Genomic DNA, 16,888 nt, shown 5'->3' with positions numbered 1-16,888 from the left:
GGAAAGCAGTGTGGAGGTTCCTCAGAAAATTAAAAATAGACCTACCCTATGACCCAGCAATAGCACTGCTAGGAATTTATCCAAGGGATACAGGAGTACTGATGCATAGGGGCACTTGTACCCCAATGTTTATAGCAGCACTCTCAACAATAGCCAAATTATGGAAACAGCCTAAATGTCCATCAACTGATGAATAGATAAAGAAATTGTGGTTTATATACACAATGGAGTACTACATGGCAATGAGAAAGAACGAAATATGGCCCTTTGTAGCAACGTGGATGGAACTAGAGAGTGTGATGCTAAGTGAAATAAGCCATACAGAGAAAGACAGATACCATATGGTTTCACTCTTATGTGGATCCTGAGAAACTTAACAGGAACCCATGGGGGAGGGGAAAAAAAAAAAAAAAAAGGACGTTAGAGTGGGAGAGAGCCAAAGCATAAGAGACTGTTAAAAACTGAGAACAAACTGAGGGTTGATGGGGGGTGGGAGGGAGGGGAGGGTGGGTGATGGGTATTGAGGAGGGCACCTTTTGGGATGAGCACTGGGTGTTGTATGGAAACCAATTTGACAATAAATTTCATATATTTAAAAAAAAATAAAAACAAAAAAAGGTTTTCCTTTTTTTTTTTAATGTTTATTTATTTTTGAGACAGAGACAGAGCAAGAGAGCACAAGCATGGGAGGGGCAGAGAGAGAGGAAGAGAAAATCCCAAGCAGGCTCCATGCTGCCAGCGCTGAGGCTGAAGCAGGGCTTGATCTCACGAACTCGTAACATTATGACCTGAGCTGAAATCAAGAGTCGGTTGCTCAACTGACTATGCCACTCAGGTGCCCCAACAGTTCTCCTTTTTTGACTTTTCTTTTTAACACATTGTCATTTTATTTTTTACAGGCAATGGCTCATAAATTTACTGACATATTTTACCCATTTCTGTGTTCACCATTATTTCATATATATTATGTCTTCCTTCTGGGTCCTTTAATAGATCTTTAAGCATGGGTCTCTGAGACATAAACTTTCTTAGTCTTTTTATATGTGTAAATGTCTTTATTTTGACTTCCCTCTTGAATGTTAGTTTTAACTACATATAACTTTCTTAGTTATTTCTCCCCAGCTTTTGAAAGATGCTATAACCTCCATTATCTTCTGGCCTCTACTGTTTCAGAGGTATATTTGCTGTTCCTTTGTAAGCAATCTATTTTGTCTGGTAGCCTGCAAATTTTTTTTGTTTTTGACATTACAGTTTCCTTAAGAAGTATCTAGATGTAGATTTATTATTTATCCCACTTGTCTGTCTTTAATTTGGGAATTTTGTTTAAATACTGCTTTTCATCACTTATTCCATTCTGTTTTAGTTCCACTAGGTCTTTTATTTATTTATTTATTTTTATTTTCATTCTTTTTTTTTTTTTTTTGTATTTGAGTATAGGTGACACACTATGTTACGTAAGTTTCAGGTGTACAACATAGTGATCTGACAAGTTTATACATCATGCTATATTCATCCTAAGTGTAGTTGCCATCTATCACCATACACTGCTACTACATTGTCAATGACTATATTCTTTATGCTGTGCCTTTTATTCCCATGACTTATTTATTCCATAACTGGAAGCTTATATCTCCTATTGTCCTTCACTCATTTTACCGAACTCCCTACCCCCTCCTCTCTGGCAACCATCAGTTTGTTCCCTATATTTATGGGTCTGATTCTGCTTTCTGCTTGTTCATTCATTTGGTTTTGATTGTTTTAGATTCCATTTATTCATGAAATCATATGGTATTTGTCTTTCTCAGTCTGACTTATTTCACTTAGTAGAATACTCTCTAGGTCCATCTATGGTTTTTTCAAATGGCATGATCTCATCCTTTTTTATGGCTGTGTAATATTCCTGTGTGTGTATACGTGTGTGTGTGTGTGTGTGTGTACACACATTACATCTTCCTTATGCACTTGTTTACTGATGGACACACTTGGGTTGTTTCCATATCTTGGCTATTGTAATTGTTTTTTTTTTTAATGTTTATTCATTTTTGAGAGAGAGAGAGAGAGAGAGACAGAACATGAGTGGGGGAGGGGCAGAGAAACAGGGAGACAGAGAATTCGAAGCAAGCTCCAAGCTCTGAGCTGTCAGCACCGAGCCCAATGTGGGGCTCGAACTCAAGGACTGTGAGACCGTGACCTGAGCTGAAGTCAGATGCCAACAGACTGAGCCACCCAGACACCCCTTGGCTATTGTAAATAATGTTGTAATAAACAGGGGTGCAAAAATATCTTTTCAAATTAGTGTTTTTGTTTTCTTTGGGTAAGTACCCAATAGTGGAATTACTGGATTATATGATATTTTGATTTTCAACTTTTTAAGGAACCTCCATACTGCTTTCAACGGTGGCTATACCAATTTACATTCCCACCAACAGTGTAGGAGGGTTCTTTCTTCCCCCACATCCTTGCCAACACTTGTTATTTCTTGTGTTTTTTATTTTAGCCATTCTGACAGGTGTAAGGTGATATCTCATTGTGGTTTTGATTTGCATTTCTCTGATGATGAGTGATGTTGATGTCTTTAATTTTTTTTTTTTTAGTGTCTATTTACTTATTTCAGGAGAGAGAGAGCAAGTCAGCAAAGGAGGGTCAGAGAGAGAGGGAGAGAGAGAATCCCAAGCAGGCTCCATACTGTCAACACAGAGCCTGATGTGGGGCTCGATCCCAGAACTGCAAGATCATGACCTGAGTTGAGGCTGCTTAACTGACTGAGTCACTCAGATGCCCCCAGCGATGTCTTGTAGACATATTCATCAGTGATTTGTGTTTGGACCAAAGGGAATGTGGCAAAGTGAGGAATTACTGTGCCACATTAAGTTATCACCACCAATTTTGCCCAATTTTCTAAGAAATACACTCTACTCTTGAAAACCAAGGTTACAGGGCGTCTGGGTGGCTCAGTCTTTAAGCATCTGACTTCGGCTCAGGTCATGATCTCACTGTTTTTGAGTTCAAGTCCCATATCAGGTGAGGTCAAGCTCCAATCAGGAGAGCTCCAGCCCTGCTTCGGGTACAACATGAGCCCTGGTTCGGGTGAGCCCAGCTTCTCTCTCTCTCTCTCTCTCTCTCTCTCTCTCTCTCTCTCTCTCTCTATGCCCCTTGTGAGATTCTCTCTCTCTCTCTCTCTCTGCCTTGTAGCCACTTGTGCCCTCTCTCTTGAAAGAAAGAAAGAAAGAAAGAAAGAAAGAAAGAGAAAGAACGAGAAAAAGAAAAAAAGAAAGAGAAAGAGAAAGAGAAAGAAAAGAGAAAAGAAAAGAAAAGAAAAGAAAAGAAAAGAAAAGAAAAGAAAAGAAGCCAAGGTTACAGGATGGTTACTAGCATTTTTTAAAACTATCTCTTCCACTAAACTTCTCACAATCCCACCATAGATAATACAGAAGTAAAAAGGGTAATAGTGGAATGGTAATATACTTTTCAGAGCCTAAACGAGAATATAATCTCTGAGGTCTTTATTGATCCAACACTCCACTGCTATCCCAAACTTCTAACATATAATCAATATATGCAGCATACACATGTTGTATAAAATAAAATTCTACCCACTGAACCTCATTTTCCCACTGACTTCCAGTATAAATTGAGTGATTTCACTTATCCTACCAACTATTAAACTCTGCTATGCAATCTCCAGAGGACATAACTAGTGATCATCTGTACTACAGGAGAAACAAGAACAAATTTATACCATCAGTGAGTAGACAAATTAAAGCTTATATGGGTAGTTGTTATCATTTAACACCTGAATGCACCTGCATAATGACTATATCAAAAACCATCCGTGTAAAGCATGCACAGAACTTTTCTTTAATGCCAGAAACAGAGCCTCAGGACACGTTTATTTCTACTGCATAGCTTCCCAAAATTTGATCTATAGCTCATCAACAACCAATTAGATTCAGCTGTGCTTGCTTTCTCTCAGACAATTTTAATAGTATTTCTCTTTGGATAGAACAGGTAATTTTAAAAAAGAGATTACACTGTAATTTCAACTTTTATACTAAATAAGAAAGTCTTCTTTTATTTTGAACTCAGATTACCTAGTCTGTCCAATCAGGTGCAAAAAGCTCAGAGTTTATCACGGCAATTGGGCCTGCCTTGATCAAATTCATCGCTTCTGGTCCCAGTTCTCTATTTCAACATTTGTAATCTTGAGCTCTTTTCTCTTCACATCAGTTTTCTAAGTTGTCATTTTTCTTTTAACCTTGTAAATAAACTTTTTTTTTCTTAAATAAACTTTCCTGGGAAGTAATTTACACATTATGAAATGCAGCCACTTTAAGTTTTGACGAACACATATACCTGTGTAACCACAACAAGCAGGACACAGAACGCTTCGTCCTTCCTGCTTCCTAAAATTCCCTGTGCTCTTGGGCAGTCGGGCCATCGATCCAGCCTGGCCCCCGGCAATCACTGATCTTACTACTTCCTTGACTGGTTTTGGTGTTCTATAACTTCACATACGTGCAGTTACATAGTATAACTCTTCCTATCTGACTTCTTCCACTGAGCATATTTTGGAGATTCATTTATGTTATTGCATGTATCAGTACCTCATTTCTCTTTATTGCTGAGTATTCCATTGTCTGAACATACTATAACTTGTTTATCTGGTCACCAGAAGATGCAGTTGGGTTGTTTCTGTGTTGGGTTTTTTGTTTTTTGTTTTTGGCTACCACAAACAATGCCATGCAGGGGCAGTGGGATGGCTCACTCAGTTAAGCGTCCAACTCTTGGTCTCAGCTCAGGTCATGATCTCACGGCTTCATGGGTTTGAGCCCTGCACTAGGCTCTGCGCTGCCCTGGAGACCCCTTGGGATTCTCTCTCTCTTCCCCTCCTCTACTCTTGCTGTCTCTGTCTCTCTCAAAATAAATAAGCTTAAAAAAAAAAAAAAAGAATGCTATGCACATTCATGTCAACTCGTTTAGTGAAAGTGTTTTTATATCTCTTGGACTACTACCTTATACAGTACTTCAAAGAATTACATTCAAACAAGAAAACACATGGCAGTCTTAAGAAATACAATTTACTTCACATAAATGAAAGGTCCGCCATTTATTCATTCTGAGGTAATCATCTTCTTTCTAAAGATTTTATTTTTATTTTAGTAACCTCTACATCCATCATGGGGCATCAAGAGTTGCACGCTGTACCGATGGCACCAGCCAGGCACCCCTGAGGTAATCTTCTCTCAAAACACACAAACAAACAAAGCTAACTACATAAACAACTCCCACTTCTGTATACTGTATATGTATATAATTACCATATAAAATGCATTCAAAGTTCTTCCCTCAATGATTCAATTAGTGCCTGCTACTCACTAGAGGTTTGGAAGTACAATTAAGGAACCCTAAGACAATCTACCTGTTGTAAAATATGAAGGTATAAACAGAATAGGAAATATGAGATCATTTTTTAAAAAGCTAATGTCTTAAATACACTAATTTAAAGAAATTATTCAAATTTGCTTTTTTAGCTTCACAGCTCTAAGTACTAAAAAGGCAAATATATTTTTTGAGAGCTAAAACCATGGGAACCTGGTTTTCAGTCATCAGTCTATGAAGCTGAGAGAACCTCTGATCCAACAACTAATGGTCTTTAACTTCTGGTAAAATGGAGTGACTAAAAACTGGGTGACTTGACCTTACGGCTCTGATTCTCCAAAGGTATCTTGATCAAGACATCAATGTGGCATCATCACCCTATCATCTTAACAAAACAAATGCACTTAAGAACTGATTTTAGTTTCAAGTGGGGCTCAGGTTTCAGGCCGACAGATTTACCAGGCCTGATTCTATCTAGAACTCAGAAAGGACAAATCAGCAGAAGTTCCCAAATAAGGCATGAGAAAAATAAAGCAAAAACAAAATCTATGGAAAATCAGAGTCAGGGGAGATTATTTCCAGTTAGAGGTAGTGAGGAGCAACATCAAAAAAACAGGCAACTCAATGCCCTTGAATGGGCAGAACTGGGACATGCGATGACGTAGCTGGTACAACTCAGTGTCGTGCTTAAATCTTGGTCTAAAATCAGGTTGCAAAAGGCTGGGTATCTAAATACAATGTGGTATCTTAGGTTAGATCCTAAAATAGAAAAAGGACATTAGTAGAAAAACTGGTGAAATCCAGATAACGTCTGGAATGTAGTTCATTATAATGCATCAATGTTAGTTTCTTAGCTTTGAGCCAGGTACTATGGTAACAATGTTAACATTAGAGGACACTGGGTAATTGGTATACAGGAACTCTCTGTATTATCTTTGCAACTTTCCCATAAATCTAAAATTATCATAGGGGAGCCTGGGTGGCTCAGTTGGTTAAGTGACCAACTTCGGTTCAGGTTATGATCTTGTGGTTCGTGAGTTCGAGTCCCGTGTCGGGCTCTGTGCTGACAGCGCGGAGCCTGGAGCCTGCTTCGGATTCTGTGTCTCCCTCTCTCTGCTCCTCCCCCATTTGTGATCTCTCTCTCTCTCTGTCTCTCTCTCTCTCTCTCTCAAAATTAAACATTAAAAAATTTTTAAAAAATAAATGAAAAATAAACTTATCATAAAATAAAAAGTTTATTTTAAAAATAGGGGGAAAAAAGGAAGATAGGATAAAGCATGCTGACAAGGAAGTCCATATAACTTCTAAGAGTCCTAAAGAGTCAAAGGAAAAACAAGAGACTGAAGAATAAAATCTTGTACTTTACTGTATCAGAACATTGCTCACTTACCCTTTCTATTTCTCAAACGGCACAAACAATAATAATGATTCAATTCTGGGAATCTAGTCAAGGGAACAATCTCTAATAAAGCTTTTACTTTATGTAAAAATATGCACATAGGATTTTTTTAATAAGAAGAAAAAATAAGCTGGGTGTTATATGTAAGTGATGAATCACTAAATTCTACTCCTGAAACCATTATTACACTATATGTCAGCTAACTTGGATTTAAATTAAAAAATTAAAAATAAATAAATAAAAAGAAGAAAAAATAGGAATAGTCTAAATAGAAAAATAGTTAAGCAAACCTATTAGTCCTTTCTCCACAATCCTACCAAGTCTACCTAACAAACTTCTCTATTTTTAAGCCATGCTTCCTTGTTGTTGCTGCTAGACAGACTCTGATTTGGTATCTGAACTATATATGACACAGACTTCAATTACTGCTCTGCTGACCAAGTACTTTAATAATTCATCTCATGGTCCAGATTATGAGATCCCTGATAGAGGAAACTAAGTATGTTTACATTAGAATCCATTGCACATAACAGTTAGTAAATAAAGTCTGAAGAAATGAAATGTTATATAGGAGCCACACCCGGATGGGAGTCTAGTCCCACAGAGAACAAATCCAAATTTTCTGAAGATCTGTACAGTAAGCAGCAACTGCAAATATCAGAAGGTATAAGGATGCCACCACTTGCCCACTGGGTAGTAGATTTCCTAGTAGAGGTTAGAGAGGTAGCTGTATTACCCTGACAATATAACATTGAGGAGAAGGGCTATTTTCATGGAGGGAGTATTAACAGTATAATAGATCATGCTGACACTAGCATCATATATATATAAGAATACAGGTTCTGAAGTGATATGGTCCCACATCTGAGTCTCAGCTCTGCCATATTTCCACGTCTATAAAATGAAGGTGACAATTTAAAAAATCTCCCTTATAAACTTGTGAGGATTAAATGAGATGATGCATATCAAAGTTTGGCACAGTGCCTGGCATGTAGTAAATATTCCATAAACGTTAATTTTTATTATTACCATGATTATTACCTCTCAAACTTCTGGCCTCTACTAACAGCTGATTCAGATGGGAAGGAAAAAAAAACAACCCCAAGAAACCCAGGCAGCATCTACAGGACCGTGAAGTTACAGAATAAAAACTTCACATCCTGGCGGCATAGTTATTATATGCATCACCTTTTATTGCTAGTGATTGAGACTCTGACGAAGAAAAATAAGTATAAAACAATCCAGACCCACTGGAGTAATGAATCCAAGTTACCACTGTGCTGAAGATACTATGCTTTGTGCCAGAGCAACACAATAGCAATAGTGGAAATAATAATATAGTAACAATAGTAGCAGCAGTGGCTGATATTTATATAGCACTTACTGTGTGCCAGGTACTATTTCAAATGCATTACGTGTATTAGTTCATTTAACCTATTAAGTCTTAGAAATAAGCATTTAGGATTAAGAGTCCAACAGCACTGCTGATATTTATATAGCACTTACTGTGTGCCAGGTACTATTTCAAATGCATTACGTGTATTAGTTCATTTAACCTATTAAGTCTTAGAAATAAGCATTTAGGATTAAGAGTCCAACAGCACTGGGGTTAAATCTTGGCCCAGCCATTAATGAGCAAGTTACTTCACTTCTCTAACTGGCCGTTTCCTCATATCTACCTGGGAGTGAGAACACCTAAGCCACAGGGATAATGTGAGGACTGTCTGAGATTATAAACATAAAGTACCTATCATGTGCCAGATAACCAGAAGATGCCCTAGGAGCTATACCTTTATCATTGCTGTTAATATTATTACATCTGAGGACCAAAAACATCATTCTGCAGGCATGCAGAGTAAAGTTTCAAAAGGGGAACTTTTTTCTTCCTTCCTGAGTTCCTCTTTAGCCTTTTTTAAAATTGTAAGCATTCAGGGCACCTGGGTGACTCAGTCAGTTAAGTACCTGACTTCAGCTCAGGTCATGACCTCGGGGGTTCGTGGGTTCGAACCCCGTGTCAGGCTCTGTGCTGACAGCTCAGAGCCTGGAGCCTGCTTCACATTCTGTGTCTTCCTCTCTCTCTGCCCCTCCCCTGCTCATGCTCTCTCTCTCTCAAAAATAAATAAACACTTAAAAAAATCGTAAGCATTCTATGATATTAAGTTTTCCTCAGAATGAATGATAACATGAATACAAAGTGAAATATACAGATAAAAAGACCTTTAGATTCGCTTTAAGAGTTTTTTTTCTCTAGGAATAGTGCTGGTGAAAATACTATAGTTCCTTCAAGTAAACAGTGCTGAAAAGAATGAAAATGGCATATGGCTGGGGGAATCTTCCAAAGAAACTACTCTACACAGCCATCCCTGTTCTTTTCTCTGCCTTTTAAGGTCACAGTAACAGGATAGAAAATCTGGGACTCACACCATCTGTCCAGACAGTTCCATCACTGCTCATTTCTCTTGTTAAATAATCAGAACATTTCACACTTCCCAAACACTGCTACCATAAAGAGCAGCTAAAGCAGAATGAAAGAAGCTCTTTCTATGCAGAAATGTAGCGGTTAGAAATGAAGAGTTCTTTTGAAGTTTGTGGGTTTCAGACCATGTTAGTGAGAAGAAAGAAGTTTATGCCCCCGAAGGAAATCTAAGAATAACAGAATTATACTACTGGCTCTAGAAATTACCTTTCTTTGAAAAAAGGTGACATTCTCATATGAGTTCTCTATGAATAGATTTGGCAGTTTAATACTGACTTAATTATATAGGTTTCTTCTAATCTGTCAATTTCTCATAAGACTAAGAAGAGAAATAGTTTTCTTTACCATCACTACAACTGCTACTCCTAGTAGTATTAATAATAGTAGTAATTAATAATAATTAATAATAACTATTAATAATAGCAATAATAATTACTTGGCACTCGGGACATCCTTAATTCTCTTCAAACCCCCCTTTTTTGTGTATTAACTCAGCTAATCCTTAACGCCATTCTATGTAGCAATTTCTGTTATTATTCCCATTTTACACTTGAGGAAACTTACGCACAGAGAGGTTAACTAACTTGCCCAAGGTCATAAAGCTGGTAAAGTATAAAGCTGGGATTCAAAAGCAACCAGACTGGCTCCATCTCCTCAATTTCTAGGCTATACTATTTTACAGTTTTTAAAGAAGCCTCCAAATTATACATTAAATTCAGCTTCATCATATTTTGAATAAACAAACTATAGCTGAATGTCATAAACACCCCCATTCACCTAACCACAAGTGAGAATGTCAGTTATATGTTAACTTATTAATTTGTCTTATAATCAGAGCTTTAACCCAGAATGAATGTGTTGTTATCATAAAGCAAAATAATTTTTTATATTAAGTACAAGTTTCAAGAATATGCTCCAGGGTCAATGTCAATTTGGGGAGACTTTACAACTTCGAGAAAAAGGTTTGGATTACTCTCAAACCTCCAGAATTTAAGCTTATGTGAAGACTCCTGGCCTTCAAATAAAGATTCAGCACTCCCGAGAGGGTGTGTCAACACACCCAGGAGAAGGCAGTCTGAATACGGCATTTCTCTTCTGTGCTACAGAACATTCCCCACTCTGCCCAACGGATCAAATTTATTCCAAGTTAGAAGCTCCAATCTGAGTGGTAAGTGAGGCAAATTTATGCTTCTGCTCATATAACTACCATAGTAATGACGGCAATGATAATAATCACATTAGTAATCATAATATTACTAATAAACAGTAGCAGTCATAACCACCATTTGCTGATAACTTAGTAAGTGCTAAGCATTATGCCAAGTGCCTCATATGTCAGGTGTATTAGGGAGACAGTGGGGAGTAGTGGTTAAAGAGATGGATGGACCGTGTGGTCTTGAACAAGGAACTCAGATTTTCAGCGCCTCACAGAATACCTACCTCCTAAGATTATTTTGATGATTAGATGTGTTAACACATGTGCAATGTTCATAACAGTCAAACACACAGGAGTACTACCCAAACTTAAGAGACTAGGAGATTAATGTCCAGAAAAGCTAAAGGCCACACATGGGTTAGGGTGCAGCTAAGGTCTCCCAGGTTGGCCTGACTCCAAAGACCAACTCTTTGGGAGCTCATTCCCCTTCATTTGCGCTTCTCTCTCTCTCTTTCAGAATTGAGAATAGTTCAATTGCATCACAAAGGAGACCATAGTTACTCTACTGTCATTTTTGTCTTTTCTCATCAAAGTTTTACTATGGCAGCATTAAAAAAAAATGTTAAAAATGTCAATCTAACATACTGTACTCCACCAATTCTGAGACATTTCCCCCCACCCAAATTTTTCCATCTGTGAGTCATGTGTTTTAGAATTATAATTGGCAGTATTTTTCCTTTCTTAGTAGCGCATAAAATAATAGTGCATCTTACAATCTATATCATCTTACATTTGACAAAATATGGCAGCTGTTAAGCTCAAGGAGTATCCTTGAAGGATTAGCCCTCAGTTTATACTGAAGGCACATTCCAGAGCTTGCCCAGCATGGTGGCCTCAGCGCAGCTCAGTCCCAATTTTCTCACTTAAACTTCACCTTGACGATCTCCTTCTTACTGACTGTTAACCAATTTCCATCAAATTAACAAGCTCCTATAACTCTAAAAGCAATCAGTGTTTTGGCTAAGGCTCTGGGCTTAGTTTTTGTGTTCCTTGTTTTGGTTTTCCCTTTCTGATGACTCACGGACTTCTAATCATAATGACTATTTGGACTGAGGTCCCATCCCATGGGCACTTCCTCCTCTTACACTGTCCTTATAAGTAGTTCATACTTTTCCAAACATAACTGGGCTTTATGGGTAAACTGAGAAAGAATTAGCTAATAGCGAAGCCTTGACATTCTCTTGTTTTTCATTTTCAGTTACTTCCTTATTTCTACCTTCTGAAGTTATCTCTAAGAACCCCTTTTATAAGTACTTATCTGGTTCATACTTAAATTTTTTTCCCGTTTTGGCCTGAGTGCCTCCATTCCACATATGGTCAGTCTCTTCATAGAAGAAAAAAATGTCGAGTTTTACATCATCTTTTCCCTGGAAAGATAGTTCCAAGCTGTCCTCTACCTAAGGGGAAGATGAAAACCTTCATAGACTGTAATGAAGGAAATATATTTTCTTTAAAAAAAAAAAAAGATTGTGTTTTATAGAGGGAGAATATTGATTGTAAGAGAACATGTTTCTTCAAGCCAAACACCTCTGAAATTGGGATTTATTGGTAACGTACCATCATTTGATTTCTTTCTTAAATGCATACAAAATAATGTTGCTTCTTACAATTAAAGACAACTCAAAGTAAATGACTTACAGTAGCCAATTACCACTCTGCACAACATCCTGTTCCTGAGCCCTTTTCTGACTAAAGAAGGAAAAGAACCAAAGAAAAATGATTCCCTTTAATAACCAAGTAAAACTATTAGGAAATAAGTCTCTCATCAGAATCAATAATGAGTACTTAAGTAAACATGACATCATAGAAATTCATATACACCCCATAAATCATTACACTATGTACATGAAAAGAGGAAGAAATAAAAGTTAAAGATACAAAGAATTCTGGGAGCATTTCCCGAAAGAAACTTAATCTACAAATAATTATGTTCCCATTAGACTTGGTGCATCTGTCCGTTATGGCACTAATCACATAATTATTATGTGTTTTTCCCCCAATTAGACAGTGAACTCCTGAAGGTAAGTACCATAACGTATGCATCTTTGCGTCCCAGGTGCAGAGCGCAGGGCCAGGCATAAAGTGAGTGTTGAGTAAACATTCTCTGTACGCCTAGAGTTCTCCTGCTTTGACTGTGACCTCTGGAAAATATTTTTATATTTTTTTAATAAATAAATTTTTTAATAAACTAGAATAATTATGATGGAAAAAGTAATTTTTCAGTGACTAACCATACTTCTACTTGCTTCCCAGGACAACACCTCCCTGGGAACAAGCAAATTAAGAGTAAGATGTTTGAAGAAAAAAAAAAAAGAAGACATTTGCAAGGAATCATGGGCTTAGAGCATAGAAATCAAATTGTCTAAAAGGAGATTTCATGTAAGTCATGATGACCTATTCCTAGTTGAACTCTGAGAAAATTGCTATGACCCAGAACCTATGAAGTAAATATGAAATTCAAGAACTATTTGAAATGATTCTGTATTTCTAACCCTTAGCCACCAAAGGACCATTTCATGTTGATAATAATAGAATGCCTAAGGGAACATGAAATTAAAGGATTCATGAGAAACAACATAACATCAGGTAAGGTGGGTGGGATTCTTAATTATTGTATTAATTTTATATTATCTGGTACATTAATTATATGTTATATTGTTATCTAATATAATGGCAATAAAATCATCCGCAAGAGTTCAAGATCCTTTTCTCCTTCTCAATGTCAGTAGAAAGCCAGATTTTCTAGTTTTCCTTAAATAGTGCGGAAAGTCACATAACAAGCTTCTGCTGAAGTCATCCTGGCTAATACTGAATGATCAACTGATATATGCAACATTCTTAACTGGTTGTCTCTGAGCTGTTTAATATAAATTCTACTTTTGAAAAGACATATTACTTATGAAGTAAAGAAGATTTTTATTACTGACCTTCCCAAATTTGTGTTTGAGTGGAAGTCCTACATCCTGAAATGCTGAAATAATATCAGATTTATAATCTTGTATAAAAATTCCTAGGTCAACATCTTTACTATAAGGAATAATGTTGCATTGCCGATACCATCCTAAAAATAAAAAAGAAGAGAAACAAGAACATTTTTTAAAAACTTAAATTAAGAAAAAATTAGTCACAACTGTATGATGTTTTTAAGAATGGATTTTATTTCATAAGATTAGACTTAGAGTGCTTACCAAAATTATTTTAAAAAATTAAATCTGTGGTTATAGAAGCCACTTGTTGAAGAACCTTTTTCTTTCCTTCCTTCCTTCCTTCCTTCCTTCCTTCCTTCCTTCCTTCCTTTCCTTCCTTCCTTCTTTCCTTCCTTCCTTCCTTCTTTCCTTCCTTCTTTCCTTCCTTCCTTCCTTCTTTCCTTCCTTCTTTCTTTCCTTCCTTCCTTCCTTCCTTCCTTCCTTCCTTCCTTCCTTCTTCATTCATTTTTACTGGCCTGAGCACTCATCATCCTCAGAAACTTTCATGATGTATTTTAATTTCTAAATAAGCTATTGGCTTTAATAATGTTACCTGGGCCATCCATTAAAAAAATTAAGTTACTTTTGGGAATTTTGATCAGAAACCCCTAATGATGAAGGCTGCCTTTAAGGTATGCTAAAAAACATAATTTAATTCTTTTGCTTAACCAGTATCCCTTCTCTGAGCTGTAATTTGTAGAACTTAACAGCTCTGAACAGCTTGTGTTTGATGGGTCATATAAAAAACAGCAGTATCAGGGGCGCCTGGGTGGCTCAGTCGGTTGAGCATCCAACTCTTGGTTTTGGCTCAAGTCATGATCTGGCAGTTTCATGGGTTTCATGGGCACTGATGGTACAGAGCCTGCTTGGGATTCTCTCTGTCTCTCCGCCCCTCCCTGACTCACACTGTCTCTGTCTCTCAAAATTAATAAATCAACTAAAAAAAAAAAAACAGAGCAGCATCATCCTCAATTTTCAGCACACTGACAATATCAAAAATATTTCTAGGTAAAAACTGAGAGCTTTCTCCCTGAGATCAGGAACACGACAGGGATGCCCACTCTCACCGCTGTTGTTTAACATAGTGTTGGAAGTTCTAGCATCAGCAATCAGACAACAAAAGGAAATCAAAGGCATCAAAATTGGCAAAGATGAAGTCAAGTTTTCACTTTTTGCAGATGACATGATACTATACATGGAAAATCTGACAGACTCCACCAAAAGTCTGCTAGAACTGATACACGAATACAGCAAAGTTGCAGGATACAAAATCAATGTACAGAAATCAGTTGCATTCTTATACACTAACAATGAAGCAACAGAAAGACAAATAAAGAAACTGATCCCATTCACAATTGCACCAAGAAGCATAAAACACCTAGGAATAAATCTAACCAAAGATGTAAAAGATCTGTATGCTGAAAACTATAGAAAGCTTATGAAGGTAATTGAAGAAGATATAAAGAAATGGAAAGACATTCCCTGCTCATGGATTGGAAGAATAAATATTGTCAAAATGTCAATACTACCCAAAGCTATCTACACATTCAATTCAATCCCAATCAAAATTGCACCAGCATTCTTCTCAAAACTAGAACAAGCAATCCTAAAATTCATATGGAACCACAAAAGGCCCTGAATAGCCAAAGGAATTTTGAAGAAGAAGACCAAAGCAGGAGGCATCACAATCCCAGACTTTAGCCTCTACTACAAAGCTGTCATCATCAAGACAGCATGGTATTGGCACAAAAACAGACACATAGAGCAATGGAATAGAATAGAAACCCCAGAACTAGACCCACAAACGTATGGCCAACTCATCTTTGACAAAGCAGGAAAGAACATCCAATGGAAAAAAGACAGTCTCTTTAACAAATGGTGCTGGGAGAACTGGACAGCAACATGCAGAAGGTTGAAACTAGACCACTTTCTCACACCATTCACAAAAATAAACTCAAAATGGATAAAGGACCTGAATGTGAGACAGGAAACCATCAAAACCCTAGAGGAGAAAGCAGGAAAAGACCTCTCTGACCTCAGCCGTAGCAATCTCTTACTTGACACATCCCCAAAGGCAAGGGAATTAAAAGCAAAAGTGAACTACTGGGACCTTATGAAGATAAAAAGCTTCTGCACAGCAAAGGAAACAACCAACAAAACTAAAAGGCAACCAACGGAATGGGAAAAGATATTTGCAAATGACATATCGGACAAAGGGCTAGTATCCAAAATCTATAAAGAGCTCACCAAACTCCACACCTGAAAAACAAATAACCCAGTGAAGAAATGGGCAGAAAACATGAATAGACACTTCTCTAAAGAAGACATCCGGATGGCCAACAGGCACATGAAAAGATGTTCAACGTTGCTCCTCATCAGGGAAATACAAATCAAAACCACACTCAGATATCACCTCATGCCAGTCAGAGTGGCCAAAATGAACAAGTCAGGAGACTATAGATGCTGGAGAGGATGTGGAGAAACGGGAACCCTCTTGCACTGTTGGTGGGAATGCAAATTGGTGCAGCCTCTCTGGAAAGCAGTGTGGAGGTTCCTCAGAAAATTAAAAATAGACCTACCCTATGACCCAGCAATAGCACTGCTAGGAATTTACCCAAGGGATACAGGAGTACTGATGCATAGGGGTACTTGTACCCCAATGTTTATAGCAGCACTCTCAACAATAGCCAAATTATGGAAACAGCCTAAATGTCCATCAACCGATGAATGGATAAAGAAATTGTGGTTCATATACACAATGGAGTACTACGTGGCAATGAGAAAGAATGAAATATGGCCCTTTGTAGCAACGTGGATGGAACTGGAGAGTGTGATGCTAAGTGAAATAAGCCATACAGAGAAAGACAGATACCATATGGTTTCACTCTTATGTGGATCCTGAGAAACTTAACAGAAACCCATGGGGGAGGGGAAGGAAAAAAAAAAAAAAGAGGTTAGAGTGGGAGAGAGCCAAAGCATAAGAGACTGTTAAAAACTGAGAACAAACTGAGGGTTGATGGGGGGTGGGAGGGAGGGGAGGGTGGGTGATGGGTATTGAGGAGGGCACCTTTTGGGATGAGCACTGGGTGTTGTATGGAAACCAATTTGACAATAAATTTCATATATTGAAAAATAAATAAAAAATAAATAAAAAATATATTTCTAGGTATATTTACTATGTATCTACTTCTTAATTAGGTGCTATAATACTGTTCTAAAAAACCAAAACCTTACTACTACTAAGCGCTCTTGGATCTCCCCTAGTATCCTTCTAATTCTTTCATCCAAATTATTCAGAAAGTAAATAAATGTCTACAACTGTCTTTACAGGCACTGCTATTGGGCAATACTATTTGGAATTCTAAACTTTAATTTCATTGTACCATAGATCTAAATATCTAGGATGGGGTCTATCTCTAGCTTGAGAAAAATCTATACTCATCTATCAAAGA

At 37.3% G+C, this 16,888-nt stretch overlaps 1 protein-coding gene across 2 annotated transcripts in view; it reads right to left on the bottom strand.

The window, feature by feature from the left end:
* FKTN (fukutin) overlaps positions 1–16,888 on the bottom strand; it is a 68,108-nt gene that overhangs the window by 18,207 nt on the left and 33,013 nt on the right. For both annotated transcript variants that reach the window (XM_047067403.1, XM_047067396.1), the window contains exons 7-8: positions 13,398–13,531; positions 11,740–11,867 (exon numbers count right to left, since the gene is read on the bottom strand). In XM_047067403.1, the coding sequence (XP_046923359.1) occupies positions 11,740–11,867; positions 13,398–13,531 (262 nt within the window). The remainder of the gene's footprint in view (positions 1–11,739; positions 11,868–13,397; positions 13,532–16,888) is intronic.

This window comes from Lynx rufus, unplaced genomic scaffold (assembly GCF_022079265.1).
Source record: "Lynx rufus isolate CCGP_SWC_20201006 ecotype Redwood Valley unplaced genomic scaffold, mLynRuf1.p SCAF_10, whole genome shotgun sequence".
NCBI classification, from domain to species: domain Eukaryota; kingdom Metazoa; phylum Chordata; class Mammalia; order Carnivora; family Felidae; genus Lynx; species Lynx rufus.
Note: the sequence above shows the minus strand (reverse complement) of the source record. Positions and strands in the feature narration are given on the sequence as shown.